Source organism: Nicotiana tomentosiformis, chromosome 7 (assembly GCF_000390325.3).
Source record: "Nicotiana tomentosiformis chromosome 7, ASM39032v3, whole genome shotgun sequence".
NCBI classification, from domain to species: Eukaryota; Viridiplantae; Streptophyta; class Magnoliopsida; order Solanales; family Solanaceae; genus Nicotiana; species Nicotiana tomentosiformis.
The window spans coordinates 93,600,298-93,621,356 of record NC_090818.1 but is presented as its reverse complement, the minus strand read 5'-3'; the positions used below and the strand labels follow the sequence as shown (position 1 = coordinate 93,621,356).

At 35.8% G+C, this 21,059-nt stretch overlaps 1 protein-coding gene across 3 annotated transcripts; it reads left to right on the top strand.

Annotated features, from left to right (window-relative positions):
- Positions 1-9,683: 9,683 nt before the first annotated feature.
- LOC104102380 (thioredoxin H9-like) lies at positions 9,684-20,486 on the top strand. 3 transcript variants are annotated; one of them, XM_009610083.4, is made up of 6 exons: positions 9,684-9,910; positions 10,776-10,864; positions 12,729-12,884; positions 19,476-19,598; positions 19,921-20,094; positions 20,197-20,486. In XM_009610083.4, the coding sequence occupies exons 2-5, from the start codon at positions 10,847-10,849 to the stop codon at positions 20,080-20,082; spliced, it is 459 nt and encodes a 152-aa protein (XP_009608378.1). In that variant the 5' UTR covers positions 9,684-9,910; positions 10,776-10,846; the 3' UTR covers positions 20,083-20,094; positions 20,197-20,486. The 3 variants fall into 3 exon arrangements, with proteins under 3 accessions (XP_009608378.1, XP_070037842.1, XP_033513618.1); XM_033657727.2 differs by having other exon boundaries at positions 9,738-9,910; positions 10,783-10,864; XM_070181741.1 differs by having other exon boundaries at positions 9,710-9,910; positions 19,921-20,486.
- Positions 20,487-21,059: the final 573 nt, after the last annotated feature.

Sequence of the window (21,059 nt, the reverse complement as noted above, 5' to 3'; positions counted from 1 at the left end):
TTTCAACTTCTTTACTTGTTAAGAATGGATTCAAATGTGTATTTGTATCTGACAAAGTTGTTGTAAGTAAGAATGAAATGTATGTTGGAAAGGGCTACCTCACAGAGGGCCTTTTCAAACTCAATATAATGGTTGTTGATAATACTAATAAAATTTCAGCTTCTTCTTATTTATTGGAGTCAAATGATTTATGGCATATTCGTTTAGGACATGTCAATTACAAAACCTTACGGAAGTTAATTAATTTAAAAGTATTACCTAAATTCGAGGGTAATAAATCAAAATGTCAAATATGTGTTAAATCTAGGTTTGTAAAATATCCCTATAAGTCTATTGAAAGGAATTCAAATCCTTTAGACTTAATTCATACTGACATTTGTGATATGAAGTCAACACCATCTCGAGGTGGGAAAAAGTATTTTATAACTTTTATTGACGATTGTACTCGATATTGTTATGTTTATTTGCTTAATAGTAAGGATGAAGTAATTGAAGCATTTAAGCAATACAAGAATGAAGTGGAGTGAATTAAAAGATCAAAATGATTAGAAGTGATAGGGGTAGAGAATATGAATCTCCGTTTGCAGAAATATGTTCGGAATAGGAAATTATCCATCAAACTATTGCGCCCTGCAGACCTCAATCCAATGGAATTGCGGAAAGGAAAAACTAGAAATTAAAGGAAATGATGAATTCTTTACTAATAAGTTCCGGATTACCGTAGAGTTTGTGGGGGAAGCTATTCTTACAGCTAACCGAATACTCAACAGAGTACCCCACAACAAAATGCAATCTATTCCATATGAAAAATGGAAAGGAAGAAAACCCAACTTGAAGTATTTCAAAGTATGGGAGTGTTTAGCAAAGGTACAAGTACCTTTAACCAAAAGGGTAAAAATCGGACCAAAAACTGTGGATTGTATTTTTATTTGATATGCTACAAATAATAAAGCATGTCGGTTATTGGTTCATAAATCTGATAATCCCGAAATTCATGTTAATACGATAATTGAATCAGAAAATGCTGAATTTTTTGAAAGCATCTATCCGTATAAAAATGAATGTGAGTCGTTAAGTAAAAGACCTAAACGACCACGGGAAGAACCAAAGGAAAATACTCCAAGTGAAGAGGATCTAAGGCGTAGTAAACGTTAAAGAACATCTACTTCCTTTGGACCAGATTTTGTGACATTCTTACTTGAAAATGAGCCTCAAACTTTCAAAGCAGCTATGTCATCTTCTGATCTAGCATTTTGGAAAGAGGAAGTCAATAGTAAGATTCAATCAATTTTGGATAACCATACGTGGGAATTGGTTGATCTTCCTCTAGAAAATAAGCCTTTAGGTTTGGAATGGATCTTTAAATAGAAAATGAAAGCTGATGGCACTATTGACAAATATAAAGCAAGACTTGTTGTCAAAGGTTATAGACAAAAAGAAGGCCTTGATTACTTTGACACTTACTCACCAGTAACAAGGATAACATCTATTAGGGTGTTAGTGGCACTGCTGACCGTGAATGGTCATGAAATCCATCAAATGGATGTTAAAACAGCTTTCTTAAATGGAGAATTGGAGAAAGAGATTTACATGGAACAACCTGAGGGTTTTGTGGTTCAGGGTAAAGAAAAGAAAGTGTGCAAACTTGTTAAGTCGCTTTATGAACTTAAACAAGCACCCAAACAATGGCATGCCAAATTTGACCAAACAATGTTGGCAAGTGGGTTTAAAATCAACGAATGTGATAAATGTGTTTACATTAAAAACACTCCAGGTCATGAAGTCATTGTTTGTTTATATGTTGATGACATGTTGATAATGAGCAAAAATATGGCAGATATAAATGCTACTAAGCGTATGCAAGCTAGCAAATTCGACATGAAGGACTTAGGGGTTGCTGATGTGATCTTAGGAATTAGAATTCACAAGACTCCACAAGGTCTAGCATTATCACAGTCTCACTACATTGAAAAAGTACTTGACAAGTTCAAGTATTTGGATTTCAAGATTGCCAAGACTCCAATTGACGTGAGCTATTCACTTCAAAAGAATGAAGGTAAAAGTGACTCACAACTGGACTATGCAAGAGTATTAGAAAGTTTGATGTATATCATGAATTGTACACGACCAGATATAGCATGTGCTATTAGCAAACTGAGTCGGTTTACAAATAATCCCAATCAAATACATTGGATGGCAACGAAACGAGTTTTAGGGTATCTAAAACACACCCAAGATTATGCTTTGCATTATAACAAATATCCCTCCGTGATCGAGGGATATAGTGATGTAAATTGGATTACTGGATCTTCTAAAGTTAAATCCACAAGTGGATATATTTTCACAATTGGGGTTAGAGCAGTGTCTTGGAAATCATCCAAACAAACGTGCATTGCCCGTTCTACAATGAAACCTAAATTCATAGCTTTAGATAAGGCCGGTGAAGAAGCTGAATGGCTCTAGAATTTCTTGGAAGATATTCCATTTTGGCCCAAACCTTTGGCACTTATATGTATACATTGTGATAGTCAAGCGGCAATAGGCAGGGCATGGAGCATTATGTATAACGGAAAATCTCGTCACATACGACGAAGACATAATATCTTTAGACAACTACTCTCTAGTGGTGTTATCACAATTGACTAAGTAAATTCAAGAGATAACGTGTCAGATATACTTACAAAAGGTCTATCTAGAGAGGCAGTTGAAATATCATCGAAGGGAATGGGATTAAAGCCTAGGACAAGTCATCATGGTGGCAACTCTACCTAGTAGACTTGAGATCCCACGAGCTAGGTTCAAAGGGATCAAACAAAGCTATGATTGACGGTTCAATATTGTAAAATAACTCAACCCATTCTCGTGATGAAGACAATGTTTAGAAATCAAGGTAAAGCATTAAGTCTTTTTGATGAGTCAATAAAGCTTAAAGATTTTTTAATTATTTGCTAAGTCTTCCAGGAAATGACCAGATAGTGTGTCTATAGGATTACACATTTAGAAATCACCTATGTGAGTGTGAAGTGTAAGCCGCTTCAAGGGGAATGAAAGTAAAGGCCCATTCTCTAAGCACTCATGAAACCAGGTGGTGTTCATGGCTAAAACGAACACTATCGTGAGAATCATAGATGGTTAAGGGTTGATTATGTGACTTATGTTGTCTAGGTATTGTCACGGCCTAAAATCCTAACCTGTCGTGATGGCGCCTATCTTAATACTAGGCAAGCCGACAACCTCAATAAGCCATATTTTCTCTTAAGTTTGAAATCATAACATTTGAATTTCCATATAAAAATCTCACAAATTACTAACATAAGATACATTCCCAAAACCCGATGTCACTGAGTACATGAGCATCTAAATGATAACAATGTCTGACTGATAAAAAAAATACTGTCTGAAAAATGTAGAACAGTACAACAACTGAAAAGAAGAGAGTCAAGGTATATAGATGCCAAGCAGCTACCACAATAGTCTCCACAGATAAAGCTCCGAAAAACTAGCAACCGCTGTGTCCGGAGGTACCTAGATCTGCACACGAGGTGCAGGGTGTAGTATGAGTACAACCAACTCAGCAAGTAACAATACTAAATAAAGAGCTGAAGATAGTGACGAGCTTCATAGCTGAGTCCAATTACAGTAATTTCCAACATAAGATTTAGGGCATGCTTTCATGTTCAACATTTAACACTCAACATTAATTTCATATCAAGTTCGACTGAAAAAAGAAGAAGATAATATCTTTCAAAAATTTCCAACACGATAATATATGACAACTGTAGTGCAATAAGAATGAAATCATATGCATCCTCTCAAGACCACAGTCACTCAGCCATTTCATTCACTCAACACTCGCACTCAGTAGCTGCCTGTGCTTACTGGGGTGTGTACAGACTCCAGAGGGGCTCCTTTAGCCCAAGCGCTATAATCCGCACAGACAACTCATGTGCTACATGGACAACTCACGTGCTATAGTATCAATATCTAGATCCGCACGGATAACTCACGTGCTGCAAGGACAACTCACGTGCTATAATATAATATTTGAATTCGCACGGATAACTCACGTGTTGCACGGACAACTCACGTGCTGCACAGACAACTCACGTGCTATAGTATCAATATCTGGATACGCACAAACAACTCACATGCTGCACGGATAACTCACGTGCTATAGTATAATATCTGGATCCGCACGGACAACTAACGTACTGCACGGACAACTCACGTGCTATAGTATAATATCTGGATCCGCACGGAGAACTCACGTGCTGCACGGACAACTCACGTGCTATAGTATAATATCTCACAATCAGGCCCTCGGCCTCACTCAGTCATAAATCTCTCCAGTCTCTCGAGCTCTCAATAATCATGAAAATCAGTCCAAACAACAATAATATGATGCATCAATAATGAAAAATAGAGACTGAGATAAAATAAATAAGTAAAACTGTGACTAAGTACAAAATAATAATTTAGCAGATAATTCAACATGTATGCGACCTCTGTGGGTTCCTACAGTGCCAACACATAGTCTAAACATGATTTGTGGTTTAATTTCCCTACTACATGGGGAATGTACAGATTATTCAACTACACGGTTCCATGAAATTTGACCAAGTCACAATTCCTACGGTGAACGCCCACACGCCCGTCATCTAGCATGTGCGTCACCTCAAAACCAATCACATATCGTAGAATCTGGGGTTTCATACCTTCAGGACCAAATTTAGAATTGTTACTTACCCCAATCCGAGAAATTCTTTATTCCAATAAGCCTTTTCCTCGCGATTCGGCCTCCGAACGTCTCGAATCTTAGTCAAAATAATTCGATACAATCAACATGAGGTATAGGAATCAATTCCATATGAAAATGCTAAACTTCACAATAAAATTCGAAATTAACTCAAAAATCAACAGTGGGGCCCACATCTCGGAATCTGATAAAAGTTACAAAATATGAACGCCCATTCAACCACGAGTCCAACTAAACAAAAATTACTAAATTCCGACATCGGATTGACCTTCAAATCTTCATTTTATATTTTTGGAAGATTTTATAAAAATCTGATTTTTCTTCCATAAATTCACGGATTCATGATGTAAATGAGTATGGAATCATGAAACATAATCAATATAGGATAAGTAACACTTACCCCAATATTTTCCCGTAAAAATCGCCTAAACCGAGCTCCCCAAACTCAAAAATGAGTAAAAATGGCAAAACTTCCCGTTTTATGGGGGTTTTACGTCTGTGGCGCCACAGGTGGCGTGGGGCGCTGCCTGTGGCGCCCTTTCGAGTACCTCTAGCAGTCCTAGTGCCAGGGATAGCGCCCCACGCTACCCTGGACGCTGACGACGGGGGAAAATATTTTTCGACTCCGAAATGGACATAACTCTCTCATATGATGTCCGAATTCGACGATTATTTTTGCTATGGCTCCGAAATTTGAATACGGATCTAATGCTTCAATCAAAACTGAATTTGGAGCTCATTTTCTTAATGTGATACCACTTAATCTTGAAGAAATGACATCGGAACATCCTACATTCGATGCCGAATCCTAGCAAATCAAGTCCGATTGACCTCAAATTTTGCACACAAGTCGTAAATGACATAACGGACCTATTCCAATTTCCAGAATCAGATTCCGACCCCGATATCAAAAAGTCAACTCCCCGGTCAAACTTTCAAACTTTAAATTTTCTATTTTCGCTATTTCAAGCCAAATTTAACTACGAACATCAAAATGAATATCCGGGCACATTCCTAAGTCCAAAATACCATACGGAGCTATTAGAACCATCAAAACTCTATTCCGGAGTCTTTTGCACAAAAAGTCAAATCATTCAACTCTTTTCATTTAAGCTTCTAAACAAGGATTGTTCTTTCAATTTAATTCCGAATCATCCGAAAACCAAAGCTGACAATTCACACAAGTCATAATACACATTACGAAGCTGCTCAAGACTTCAAATAGTAGAAAGGAGAGTAATTATTCAAAATGATAAGTTGGGTCATTACATGTATACAACAAAGCTCGACGGTTCAAAGATATCAAATCTACCGATTGACCGAGTATATCCGATATAAGTTCACTACGAAAAGTTCAAAGGGAAACCTACTTATCCAGATGCAATTAATCCTTACATGCAAATCACACACTCGTCCATGCGTTCCTTTGTCTTATAGACATTCCCCATTCATGTGGGAGATTGTTGGGCTTAAAAGATTGGTGAATGGGAAATGGAGGGAAGAAAGTGGAGGGAAAGTGGAGGGAAAGTGAGATCCATCTTGCTTTGGAAAGAACAAGTGTCCATCATTGGTGGTGGAAAGAAAATGGAATATTTTTATATTGAGTAAACACTTCCTTTGGTGTTAAATGGGTTGGAAAGAAAGTAAGTCTCGCCGTCGTCGTCGTCGCTCGCTCGGCTCGGCTTCGGCTCGGCTTCGGCTTTGGCTTCAGATTCGTATTTGGTCAAAGATCGATTGATTGATTAATCGTTTTGGACAAAATTTCTTTCAATTATTTATTTAATTAATAAAAATTTAACCCGAAATAACCTAGGACCCGCGACCCAGTCCGTTTCTTTCCCGGATTATTTTAAATCCTTTTTTCCGGAATATTTCAAATGGGAAACGTTCCCACCTGTTCCAACAGCCATGGCTGTTCCTGAAAGATTGCAAACCTTTTTTGGATAAGTGCCAGAAAATGGCTATAAATATGCCTTGATCCCAGAATCTTTCCTTACGAAATTTTTTGAGCTTCTTCTCCTTCTTCTGCACAATTAAAATTCCAGTATGGTTTACAGCCTTCGAGTGGTTCGCTGTTTCACAGGCGTTTTTTGTACCAACACTCTGGTGATTTAAATCGTTATATTCTAGGAGGATAATATTCCAGTACCTCGGGTGCTTGAGGGGAATAATTTTCTTAAGGACACACTGTGCATTCAGCGGACTCGATTTTATTCCGAAATTATATTCCAGATTCAACTTCATTACTTCGACATTCTGTTGCTGCTAATTTTATGTTTCTTCTTCTGTTTCAAAAAATTTACCGTTTCATTATAGTAATAAATATTGTCTAACAATAATTTAGTACTGCAAGTAATAATAAACCATCAAGATAGATGTACTTTATGTATATATGACTATGAACCATTCTTCGCCACTGGACCGTTTCACTCATTTTCCTGCACAATATAATTTTACTTTTGTGTAATATAACAATACCAAATCATAAATCCCAAAGTTTAAAAATGAGAATTCATAAGAAGAATGAAAAAAAAACTCCCTGGGAAATTTAAGCAAATTGATTCACATACGAAATACTCGAGCTTCCACGGGCAATGTAACTGATTCTAGGTAGTCAACATTTTGTAGTTCAACCATGAACTTGATCTTTTAGGAAGGAGATAATATCGGATTGAAATAGATAGCTCAATTATTTAGAGACTCGTGCTGATAACGTGTTACGAAGCTAAGCTCAAAATAACAATATAAAATAAGAAGATAAGTAATAAAATAAGAGAAGAAGAGATAACTTTCTTATTTTATCAAGTGTTCAAGTGTGTACAATATGATGTCCAAACCCTCCATTTATAGGATGATATTTAGGTAATACAAACAAGGGCGAATTTAGGGGAGCGAAAGGGTGTTCATCCGAACACCTTTCGTCGTAAAATTATACTGTTTATATAGGGGTAATTTTGATTTTTAAGTATATATATAATATGTTGAACCCCTTTGACACAAGCCAAAAGCTTGGCTTAGTGGTCAAGGGTGTTCAGATTTTGTAGAAGGTTGCAGGTTCAATTCCTGTTAGCTGCAATTTAATTCTTTTTACCTCAGACGTGCTCACTCCACTCCCTCTCTCTCTCGCTTGCTATTCTTCTGTCATTGCATTGGCATCCCAGGTAAATTCCTTGCTTTTTCTAACTTTTTCTCAGAATTTTATTAGTGTTTTATTGGTTATTCTTAATTTAGGTTAATGACTCTTGTTTGTTGTTTTATGATTCTTGAATATGTAGACTTTAATAATGTAAATTATTGAGTTTTCTATTGCATTTTCTTTGATAAACTTATGAAAAATAATTGCTGACTTTTTTTTGAATTGAGATACTTTTGACTCGATCTTTGGTGATAATTGCTAATATTTTATTCCCTTCTGTTGCATATGTTACAATGATTAATATTGTATAGGAAGAAAAATCCCAATCTCTTACTATCCAAATAAAATAAAATAAAATATAAATCGCTAGCACGTGTGCGTTTTCAACATATCGTTAGCATGAGTTTCGACGACAGTTTAGTTCCTATTTAGATTTAATTTTGTATGTACCCGTTTGACATTACATTTGGATTCAACAAATTTCGATGAACCCCTTCGATGAAATTTTTACTGTTCACTTCTTTATAATATTGAACACCCTTGTTCGGAATCTTGGATCTGCCACTAAATACAAAAAGGATGTCATGAGCAAGGTATTAACTATTGAGATCATGGGGGATGATCATGTATGAGGTTATGGAGGTGTGGTAAGAAGTAGTGAGGATTATTTACATAATGAAGAAGAGTAGTGGGAGTTATATTTGATTAGTGGACATCCATATAATATGTATTTCATAACATTGATTAATATAGAGATTAAAATAGGCATTCATATAATATGTATTTCATACCTTGCTGCTGCTTGCTATTCTTCTGTCATGGCATTGGCATCCCAGGTAAATTCCTTACTCTTTCTAACTTTTTCTCAGAATTTTATTAGTGTTTTATTGGTTATTCTTAATTTAGGTTAATGACTCTTGTTTGTTGTTTTATGATTCTTGAATATGTAGACTTTAATAATGTAAATTATTGAGTTTTCTACTGCATTTTCTTTGATAAACTTATGAAAAATAATTGCTGACTTTTTTTTGAATTGAGATACTTTTGACTCGATCTTTGGTGATAATTGCTGATATTTTATTCCCTTCTGCTGCATATGTTACAATGATTAATATTGTATAGGAAGGAAAATCTCAATCTCTTACTATCCAAATAAAATAAAATAAAATATAAATCGCTAGCACGTGTGCGTTTTCAACATATTGTTAGCATGAGTTTCGACGACAGTTTAGTTCCTATTTAGATTTAATTTTGTATGTACCCATTTGACATTACATTTGGATTCAACAAATTTCGATGAACCCCTTCGATGAAATTTTTACTGTTCACTTCTTTATAATATTGAACACCCTTGTTCGGAATCTTGGATCCGTCACTGAATACAAAAGGGATGTCATGGACAAGGTATTAACTATTGAGATCATGGGGGATGATCATGTATGAAGTTATGGAGGTGTGGTAAGAAATAGTGAGGATTATTTACATAATGAAGAAGAGTAGTGGGAGTTATATTTGATTAGTGGACATCTATATAATATGTATTTCATAACATTGATTAATATAGAGATTAAAATAGGCATTCAAAAAGTCAATTGAGAAATGGGGAGAATGATAATTGTTCAAAATAAAGGAGGGAGTTTAATTTTTAAAGTAAAATTTGAGGGTATAAATGATTTTCACCCATTTATAACTAGTATTTCTTTAATAGTTAAATTAACTTTGATTTATTTAATTAAAAAAAATTAGTTGCAGGTAAAATTTCACCTGCATTATACAGGTACTTTATGTAACAAATAGTCCCACTTCTGGGAACCTGCCAAAAATCCCAAAAAATGAAGACAAAACGAGAAACACGTTTGGGATAATTTGGCAGAAACCGCGTCAAAGTCATCGAGGGGCATCATCATAATTCTCATATACTACTATTCTTCTCCCTCTCACACACACATCAAACAATTGGCGAATCTTTTCATAACCTCGTTGATTGTTGTCTGAATTCCTCTCAGATAGGGCTTTTGGTTCGTATCTTCTACCTGCAATTCCTTTAGCTGATTTTCTAATTGTAGCTTAATGAATTATCCTTTATTTATGTATGCAATAATCTTCTTCAATATATGATAGAGATCTAATCTTTGAGTTAATTATTCATGTGAGACATCTTTATTTACGCTGAAGAGTCTCTATTTGTACCTTTTTTTTTTTTTTTTGTTAAGAGGGAAACCAGCAGCCGTCTATTTGTACTTATTTTCTTTAAATAGATAAAATTATGAAGAGGGTCTTGAAATTTAGGTCAAGCAGCTTACAGTTTACTTGAATGGGATTAAGTTTATATCTTTAGCTCTATTTATACTTATTTTCTTGAAAATAGATAAAAATAGGGAAATGGCTCTTAAATTTTAGGTCAAGCAGCTTGTAGTTTACTTGAATGGGGTAAAATTTATATCTTTAGCTCTATTTGTGCTTATCTTCTGGAAAATAGATAAACATAGGTAAAGGGGTATTAAGTTTTAGGTCAAGCAGGTTATAGTTTTTACTTGAAATTAGTAGGAACTGTTTGTTTTGGTGTTGTCTGAAAGGGGATTGTAGCCAATGGCGGAGCCAGAAATTTTAACAAGGGGGGTTCAAAAATTCGAACTTGGGACTTCAAGCAATTTTTGAACTACCTTTGCCACTACAGGGGGATTCAAATGTTATATATATATATATATATATATATATATATATATATATATATATATATATATATATAAATCCATTGAGAACCCCCTTCCTTGGCCGTGGCTCCGCTACTGTTTGTAGCCACCTTCATCCTTCTTGGTCCATGATCTTGTTCAATTCATGCCCGACCTTTTGCGTTTTTGTCATTAATTTGCTCTTTCTCAGATTTCAGGAAGTGGGTTTTCAACTGATACTACTGGTGCTTAAATTGGAAGTTGATTTGTTGTCCACTAAAAATGGGGATCACTGATACGGTACATTCACTTACAAATTGTCCTTCAGTTCATCTCTTTAGTGAAAAAGAAATTCCTTTGGTAGTAATAATTAGTGGAGTTTATGCATTTACTCTGCCTCTGCTACCAGTCTATTATGCTTAGTTCACATTGCTTTCTCCTGCTCCTATTTGTGATTTATGCATTTACATCGTCTCTGCTTTCAGCCCTTTTTTATAGTTGGTTCACATTAATGTCTCCTGGCTCTGTCAATTCTCAATTTTAGTTCGATTGGCTTTCTGTCGCTCTTTCTCCGACTCTATATGTGCGCTGTGATCCTGTTATCATTCTCTTCACTCATGTGTTTGTGTGACAAAGGACGGAGCACGTGCAAAATTTTTGAATAGGGAAAGAAACAAGAAAAATACAAAGCATAGTACAGACTATTTGATTCTTGAAAGATAAAATTAGAACACCATCTGAGAAACCCCTTGGTACTTTTTTTGAAGTTTCTTAATAAAAGTTACCTTACCTGATCCCAAAAAATAAAAAAAAGAACTCCATCTGAGTGTTTTTATCTTTGAGTTGTCTTGCGTTAGTTAAAGTTCAGATAGCATTTGCTGAAATGCTGTAAGCTTGATTATAGTCCCATGATTTTATTATGCTGACCAACACAACTCTTTAGTCTTAGTTACTGAGGAAAATGGCTCTCGACCAGGATAAAAATAGATTTAGAGAACTCACAACTAAATTCTGGAGCTAACATGGAAACACAGAAACAAAGCAAAGACAACCCAACCAAAGAATTATAGCATAAACTTCCAACCTTATATTGTATTCCTGGTCTTAAGTTGCCCTATATTTTCTGAGCTTGCTAGATTGGTATTGATTTTGATTCCTAATCATCTACATTATAAGGAATTCAACTTGTCTTTTGGTATCTGAATACATAAGGAACATTATTACCCTCCCAAGCCAGCTTGCAAACATCTCTAACTCATAATGGTCCGAAAGAAAATCCAAAAATAGTAGTTACCATATGTTCCTCTCTTATATTCTGTTCGGCACCTGCTCAATGCATTTATTCCTAGTGTCATTGCTTAAAAATTGAGAAATCTTTGAAGCTAATTCCATTTCTTCTTGAGACATCCAAAATTGGTGAATTTTTCCTATTGTTTATCTTCTTTTAAATTTTGCCAGTCAACTCCCGATGTTTATCAAACATTTAGATAAACATCGGAATTCATCAGTATATGCTTTTACCGTTTTTTTAAACAAAAAAGTAATGTAGCATATACTGATGGATTCCATTGTTTATCATCACATGTTTCTTGACTTTGAACGATTGTCTCGATCTTCTTCCATGAGTTCGTCTAGTAAGTTGACTATCCATTTTGTTTTCCTTTGGATTTAGTCTCTCCCAGCTACACTATCCAAACTTTTCAGATAATAGAAACTTCAATATTGCACTTAATTGTGTTCTGTTAACTGGGACTTATCTGAAATAGAGTTGCATAATGAGGCTGATGTCCTTTGATGGAAAAACCAATTTATTTATAAAAAAAATATTGCTGCATAATTAGAAAATATGGTGTTTTGGGAATTTAATAAATCAAACATCTAATACCCAGGGCAATCGAGCAACTTAGATTGATGAGAAGCGGAAAGCTAGACCTTTTGGTATAAAATAATGAAGCCCACCAACATATAATACACAAAAAACATAGGAGGAGGAAAACTCTTGGTTGCAGCCTAGAAAATCTTACTTGCAGATTGTTCCATATGTTATCTATATGTCACTATGTCCTTGTTAATCAATAGATTGAAACCCCTGTCAACCCAATTTGAGAGTAATTCATTAGTATGGAAAGAGTTCTTATGTTGGAGTATTAAATTCTTTTTCCAGGTACATAGCCTTTTCTCTTGTTTCAAGTCACGGTCCACAAACAATGATGGTGATTCATCCCATAATGTCAAGTTTGCTGGTGGAAATGTGTCCCTTATTACTACGAAAGAAAGTTGGGATCAGAAGTTGGCAGAAGCAAATAAAGAGGGCAAAATTGTGAGTATCATGAACCCCCCCCCCCCCCCCCTGCCATGTACACATGTGTGTGTGTGTGTGTATGTACATACAGTGTGTGTGTGAGAGAGAGAGTAATTTTTATTAAATGGAGATTATTCCAGAAGTTGAAGAAACCTAAATTTTTATGCAGTCAGTTACTGGAAATATGTTCTTGCGTTTGTGATAGAGTCAAGCCTTTGGCACTTGATTGAGGAATAAAACAATTATGGGCCCAAATAGAGCATTTATTATAGGGAAAAGGGCCAAATTTACCCCTTTTGAAATATTTGTCTGTGGCCATATATACCCTCACCGTTAACAAAGTTTTAAGAACTACCTAACGGATTCCCACTGGGTTATTTTTTTTTGAGATGGTAACATATTGTATATTATAATAAAATCAATACATAGGCTGTACTGAAACCATATTTACAAGTGAGTAGCCAAAAGAAAAAAACTTGGACCTCAGGCCTAACAAGATTCTAGGACATCTAGGATTGAAACATCATCTTCTGCGTAGATCTGTTTACACCAAAAGCAAAAAAGAAAAACACAATTAAGCTTGATCTTCTGCACAAAATTTCCTCTATCCTCGAAACATCTGGAATTCCTTTCTTTCCAAATTGTCCACCAAATACATGCTGGGATAGTTCTCCATCTATCTCTGTCTCTTGCTCCAGTTCCAGTTTCATCCCAACTGAAAAGAACTTCAGTAATCTTACTAGGCATTGTCCAAGCTATGCCCCTGAGATTAATAAAGATCTTCCATAACTGGTCAGTTATCTTGCAATGTAAAAATAGATGGCTAACTGTCTCAACATCTTCTCCACATAAGTGACATTTTGAGCACAATTGAATCCCTCTTTATAAGATTGTCTTGTGTCAGAACAACCTCCTTTGCTAGTAACCAGCAAAAACATGCTACCTTATTGGGAATCTTGATTTTCCATATATGCTTCCAAGGTTAGTTATTAATCTGCTGGTTAGCTTGATTCAGGATCTTGTATGCTGTATTCACCTTATAGATGCCACTATTATTTTCCCGGCACCTTATTGTGTCCACCCCACTCCGTAAACTTATGAATCTTTCCATATGTTTGTAGAAGTCAGTCATTCTGGCCACCTCCCAATCATTCAAACTTCTTCTAAAACCAAGTGTCCAACCTTGTGGGGACCACATTTCAGCTACTGTGTTGTGTTGATGTTGTGCCAGAACATACATATCAGGGTAGAGGTCCTTTAAGCATCCATCTCCCAACCAGTTATCTTTCTAGAAGGAGGTTTTATTGCCATCTTGCAGTTTGATGGATGAGTGGTTCTTTAGAATAGGCCAGAGTGACCTGATGGATCTCCATAAGCTAACTCCATATGCTGTATTTACTTCCTTTGTTATCCACTTGTCTTTCTCACCATATTTGGCTTTGATCACATTACCCCATAAGGTTTGGGGTTCTTGAGAATACCTCCATAGCCATTTCATCTTGAGAGCTTTGCTATGATCCTTCAAATTCCTGATGCCTAGTCCACCATGAGCTCTGCCAACTATAAGGGATTTTCACTTGACTAAGTGAAAAACCCTTCTCTGTTCCCTTGCCACAAAAAGGTTCTTCTTAGTTTGTCCAATCTCTGTATGACTCCTGCAGGAATAGGGAAGAGTGGCATCATATATGTTGGGAGTGCATCTAAAACTGAGTTGATGAGGGTGAGTCTTCCTCCCATTGATAGGTACTGGAATTTCCATCTGGACAACTTCTTCTCACACTTTTCAATAACATTGTTCCATCTCTTGTTGGATTTAGATTTGGCACCCAAAGGCATGCCAAGATAGACAGTAGGTAGAGTTTTTACTTCACCTCCCAAGATTAGTGCCAATTGTTCCATATCAGGTACTTCATTTATTGGGTAAAGATGGCTCTTTTTTCAATTAACATGAAGTCCTGAAATCTCTTCAAACAGTACTAGAATAACTCTTAGAAACCTCAGCTGCTCCTTTTCTGCGTCGCAAAAAATTAATGTGTCATCAGCATATTGAAGATGTGTGATTTCCGGACTATTGTTTCCACTTCTAGCTACCTCAAACCCTTTGATCCATCCATTGCATTTTGCTTTTTTAACCATGTTATTCAGACCTTCCATGACTATTATGAAGAGAAAGAGAGATAAAGGATCACCCTGCCTTAAACCTCTATGGGCAGGGGAAAAACCCTCAGGAGATCCATTTATGATGATTGAAAACTTGACAGTGGAGATATAATATTTCACCCAGTTGATCCATTTTACCCCAAAACCCATTTGGCATAGCATATTTAACAAGAAGTTCCAGTTTATATGATCATATGGTTTTTCGATGTCTAGTTTACATAGAATTCTTGGTTTCTTCTGTTTAGTTCTTTAATCCACAGCTTCATTGGCAATCAGAACAACATCCATTATTTGCCTTCCTTTGATGAAAGCCATCTGTTGTGAATCCACCAATTTCTCCATCACTCCTTTAAGCCTCTCTGTCAAAACTTTTGAAATTAGCTTATATACACTGCCTATCAAGCTTATAGGCCTGAAATCACTCAGTTCCTTTGCACATACCTTTTTGGGGATCAGGGCTATATATGATGCATTAAAACGTTTTTCAAAGATTTTGCGGGAGTGAAAATTGTGGAAAACCTCCATAATGTCCTACTTCAATACATCCTAGCACTTGATAAAAAAACCCATTGTGTAACCATCAGGTCCAGGAGCCTTGTCCACTGCACACATCTTCAAACACCTCAACACCTCTTGTTCATCAAAGCTACTTTGTAAGAACTCCTTTTCTTCTTCAGATATTTTAGGACATATATCATAGTTGCACACAGGTCTCCACTCTTCATTCTCTGTATATAACTCTTTGTAAAAGTCAATGATCTCAGCCTTGATTCTTTGTGGCTCTACAATTGTTTATTCCTGGATAACTAACTGATCAAAGTTATTGCTTCTCTTATGTGCATTAGCAGTTTTATGGAAGAAACTTGTATTCCTGTCCCCCTTCTTAAGCCAAAGAGCTCTGGATCCTTGCCTCCATGCAATTTCTTCATTTTTCAGGTGTTCCTTATATTCCATGAGAAGAGAGGCCTTCTTTACTGATTCCTCTTCTGTTAGGGCTCTATATTCCAGAGTAGAGTCCAACATTGCTAATTGATTTAGCATGTTGGTATTTTGCAATCCCAAATTCCCCTGGCTACTTCTATTCCATTCCTTCAGCTTGCCTTTGAGTGCTTTCATTTTACAAGCTAAGATGAAATCTGGCCTCCCTGAAAATTCAAAAGATGTCCACCATTCTTTGATTCTATCTATGAAGCCTTCTGTGTTCAGCCACCGGTTATCAAACTTGACGTATGACTTGGTGTGCTCCCAAGAACCACATTGTAAAGACACTGGAACATGGTCAGAGATTAGTCGTTGGAGGAGGATTTGCTTGATGTTCCTGAAAGTGTCATCCCATTCTTCAGAGATTATTTACCCGATTTCACTTCATTAACCTATAACCCGTAGCCCATTTAACCCATGACCCGTATTTTTTTAAATGTCTTACGACATTTTATTCAATTTTGGAGAAAGACCAATGTGCGATGTCTTTTCAAACAACTTGTGCAATGTTTCTTCCAAATCAGTAAGAGAAGTTCTCCATAAAAATTCGGATAAAAGACCCATTAAAAGAAGGAACAAACGTAAACAACAATAAGAGAAATAGAAATAGCAAAATTAACCAAAACACACAATATACAACTCAAAACATACATATCAACACGTATTTGACAATTTTAGCACATTCTCGAAACCCTAACACGAAAACACAACTCAGAAAACTCTAAACCAGTTATCTCAAAAACCCTACGACATAAATTGAACACAATCTTACAAGAAACCAACTAAAATAAACATAATCAGAGAAATTTAGGAAGAAAGATTGCGCCTTTGCAGCCTTGAAGAGAAATTTTTGGAAGCAAAATCACAGAGGCATTAAAACCTAAGACATAGCACTTCGGTCTCTCTCCAAAATGAAATAAAATGTCTTAAGACATTTAGAAAAATGGGTCATTCCATTTTATATTATGGGTTACGGGTTTATATGTTAATTAACTGGCCTTGGACGTGTATATGGAAAATCAAGATTCCCTATAAGGTAGCATGTTTTTCTTGGTTACTAGCAAAGGAGGCTGTTCTGACACAAGACAATCTTATAAAGAGAGGGATTCAATTGTGCTCAAGATGTCACTTATGTGGAGAAGATGCTGAGACAGTTAGCCATCTATTTTTATATTGCAAGATAACTGACCAGTTATGGAAGATCTTTATTAATCTTAGGGGCATAGCTTGGACAATGCCTATTAAGATTACTGAAGTACTTTTCAGTTGGGATGAAGCTGGAACTGGAGCAAGAGACAAAGATAGATGGAGAACTATCCCAGCATGTATTTGGTGGACAATCCGGAAAGAAAGGATTTCCAGATGTTTTGAGGATAGAAGAAATTCTGTGCAGAAGATCAAGCTTAATTGTGTTTTACTTTTTTGCTTTTGGTGTAAACAGAACTACGCAAAAGATACTGTTTCAATCCTAGATGTCCTAGAATCTTGCTAGGCCTGAGGTCCAAGTTTTTTTTCTTTTGGCTACTCACTTGTAAATATGGTTTCAGTACAACCTATGTACTGATTTTATTATAATATACAATATGCTACCATCTCAAAAAAAAAAGAAAAAAAAAAGGAGTGAAATCGGGTAAATAAAATAACCCGGTGAAAATTCCGTTAGGTTTGAGGGTATCTTTAAAAACTTTGTTAACGGTGAGGGTAAATTTGGCCACATAGTATAACGGAGGATAAATATGACTAATATTACAAAATAGAGCGGTAAATTTCAACCTATTCCCTTTATTATACGAAGTGCACTAGCCAAATGTATGTTCGGCCACTAAAAACCTGATATCAGCTACTGTTTGGCGCCAGACATTGTTAAACTTTCAACTTTGCCCTCATTTTGATAAATGTTTGTGTTAGGACTTGACAGGAGATAATGATCTAATTTGTTGTTTCTAAATCCTCTCTTTGACTCACAGTTGCCTTTTTGAGAGTGAAAGAAAAGAGGGGGTTGTCTTTTGGGGGGTTTGAGGTCGATTATTTAGGAGAACGGAGGGGTATTTGGTTGAGGTATTAGAACTAAACTCCCTTTAAAGATTCAGTTGGTCTTTGATGGATTTCTTTTTGGGTGTTTGGGAGAGGGGGGGGGGGGATTCTCAGATGTGGTAAGCATATTCTAATATTGTTCAAGCTCGAGTTGAATTTGAAAACCTTCACTTGTTTATTTGATGAACCTACTTTATGGAGTTGACAATTCAACTCTATTAGCTAGGTTTCTAACTCATTACTTGCTTAGTCTACATGAACAGACTTGGTAACTATCAATTGCTAAAGGCATGTTAAAGTTTGGCTTGGTAAATTTTATGTCAATCTTGAACATGTGTTATATGTCATTTATACTTCGTGGCCTGAGATAACAGTTAAAATTTCTATGTGCAGCACTTTTCTTTCCATTCATCAATTTCTTTTCGTGTTATGGGGAGATCATCTATGCGAAGCTAAATTGAAGTTTTAGGAGGATAAACCTTATTAAAAAAGAATTGGAGTTTTAGGAGAATAACTTGAAAAGCAATCACTTTTATTTAATACACTTCCTTTTTACTCTTTTAGTTTGTCCCAAAAAAAATGACACCTTTCTCTTGTTGGAAACTATTACTAAGTATTAATTAAAGCATCCCCATTTACCCTTAATGAAATGACTTGTTGGGACCCACGTGATGTAAGAGCTTATTTTTCTGTAAGGAGAGAATAATGAAAAGACATGTAAAACTCTGATCACTACACATTTAAAAGGATAATTTTGGTACTTTGCAAAATTTGGCTTACATGTCAAAAGTCTTCTTTAATTTCTTAAATTGCATATCCAGTTGAACATCTTCACATAAAATGGGACTGAGGGAGTATTATGTTTTATTTTGTGGAGGGAAAAATAAATAATTAGCATGAGGATCTTGCTTTCAGTACTCTTATGAACGATTTTGGTAGGACTGCGTAACATGATGTTGGTCACAAGAAAATTTTGAATGTTTTATTTCATCAAGATGGAGAGTATGCTTTTCATGTTTACCATTTACTTGCCCTGCTGGTTGCTGCAGATGTGTCAATGTGTAGGACATGCTTCTGGAATCCACATACTGATCCTTAAGTATTCATTGAAACTTGCTAAAAAATAAAAAAATGGAAGAAGTTGTGTCTTGTCCAGACGCAAGTGCAAACTCACACCTCTATGCATGTAACTTAATTCTCAAAGAAGGCGCAGTTACATAAAAAAAATTAGGCACTTTTAAACTCTGTGTACCAAATTAAGGTCTCTCCCTCAAGCACGCTGGTTTGCTCACATGTGCAGGGAGAGGATACAGACAGAAAGGCGCAGAGGTTTCCACATATAGTCTTTGTTTTTGCCTTGTTCTACTTTTTGCATTTTGCCTGCAGTGTTTTCTAGCATTTTGGACCTTTCTTACCCAAGTGAAATGTTGGCAGGTTATTGCGAATTTCAGTGCTTCATGGTGTGGTCCATGTAGAATGATTGCCCCATTCTACTGTGAGCTGTCTGAGAAATATCTTTCTCTGATGTTTCTAACAGTCGATGTTGATGAGCTTACAGTAAGTAGCAAGAATTTCAATTGAGAAATTTCAGAGTTCAATCGTATACCCCCTTCTGCTTCCCTGACTAGCTAACTCTTTAGGTCTCACTGTTTTATGTCTATTCTTGTGGAGTTCCAGCGTCTCGGAGATAAATGAACAAGACTTGAATGTGTTATATGATACGAACATAAATGTTACATGATACCAACATTCATATGATACGAGTGTTTGTTTGATGTTTTGTTGGATTATTTTCCAACAGTAATCTGAAAGTTTCGGCAGTCAAGTTCATTGTTTGTTCTTTCTTTCTTTTCTTCTTTTTTTTTTTTTTTTGGTTCAGGAATTTAGTTCATCCTGGGATATCAAAGCAACTCCAACTTTCTTTTTCCTCAAGGACAGCCAGCAGATTGACAAACTTGTAGGGGCCAATAAACCAGAGCTGCAGAAGAAAATAACCGCGATTGCAGACACACAGGTAGTATGTGAGACACAACCGCAGTAATGGCTCTCGGAGGTAGGAATTTTCTTGAAATCCCTGCTTTCCAATTTTATCAAGAATTCAGGTCTCCAATGGGACTCCTTCCTTCCTTTGAGTTGCTGTCATTATGTTGTACAGTTGTACGTTGAGCCACTACTAATTTTGGGGACATCCTGTGTTTGCAAAAGAACTGAAGGCAGTCCAGTCCATATTCAACCCCCCTCTTTCGAAACAAAAAAATCAAAAATAAATAAAGAAGTTAAGAAAATGACGTGATCAGAATAAAAGTAGGGTTGCTTGTTTTGATATTCTGATTATGAGAGAAGGTGCAATATGCAAAAAGTTTGTATCATAACGTTATTGACTTGTGTATATTCTATTCCTTGTCATTTTCATATTGGAATTTCTGAATATATTCTTGTACAAAAGCTTTGTGGAATTGTGGGGAAGATGCGCAGAACGGCTGTACCAAGCTTGCAAAGTAAATTAACTAAAATGAACGTTCGACTCTTAAATCACCATTAACTACTCCCTAGAAAGTAGAAACTTTACTCTTGCGACCTTGTTTGGGAGTCACGATTTTTAATTTAAGATATCTTTGGTAAACCAAACACCATTTCCCTTAATCATTTTATAATGTTTTACTAAATCGCAAGCGTAGAAGATGCTGACACCATGTTTACATAGTGCATAATTAATCGTAAGATATAGTTTAGAAAGAAACCAATGACAGCATGAAACATACATTACGAAGAGTAAAACAATGGCAAACGGCACCTTAAAGCAGCCTGATAAATCTGAATCTCTGAAGACCAAAATCTAGCATGTGAAGTAATTCAATTGGAGGTCTGGTCTGGCATTTGCATCTCCAATATCCTTCAAAGACAAGGAACTTTTTTTTTTCATTCGTTTTCAGACCAATAAATATAGTATAATATATGCTTTTTATATATAACTAGTACAAATCATATATCTGAATGTGAAATAATATTTGAAAGCAT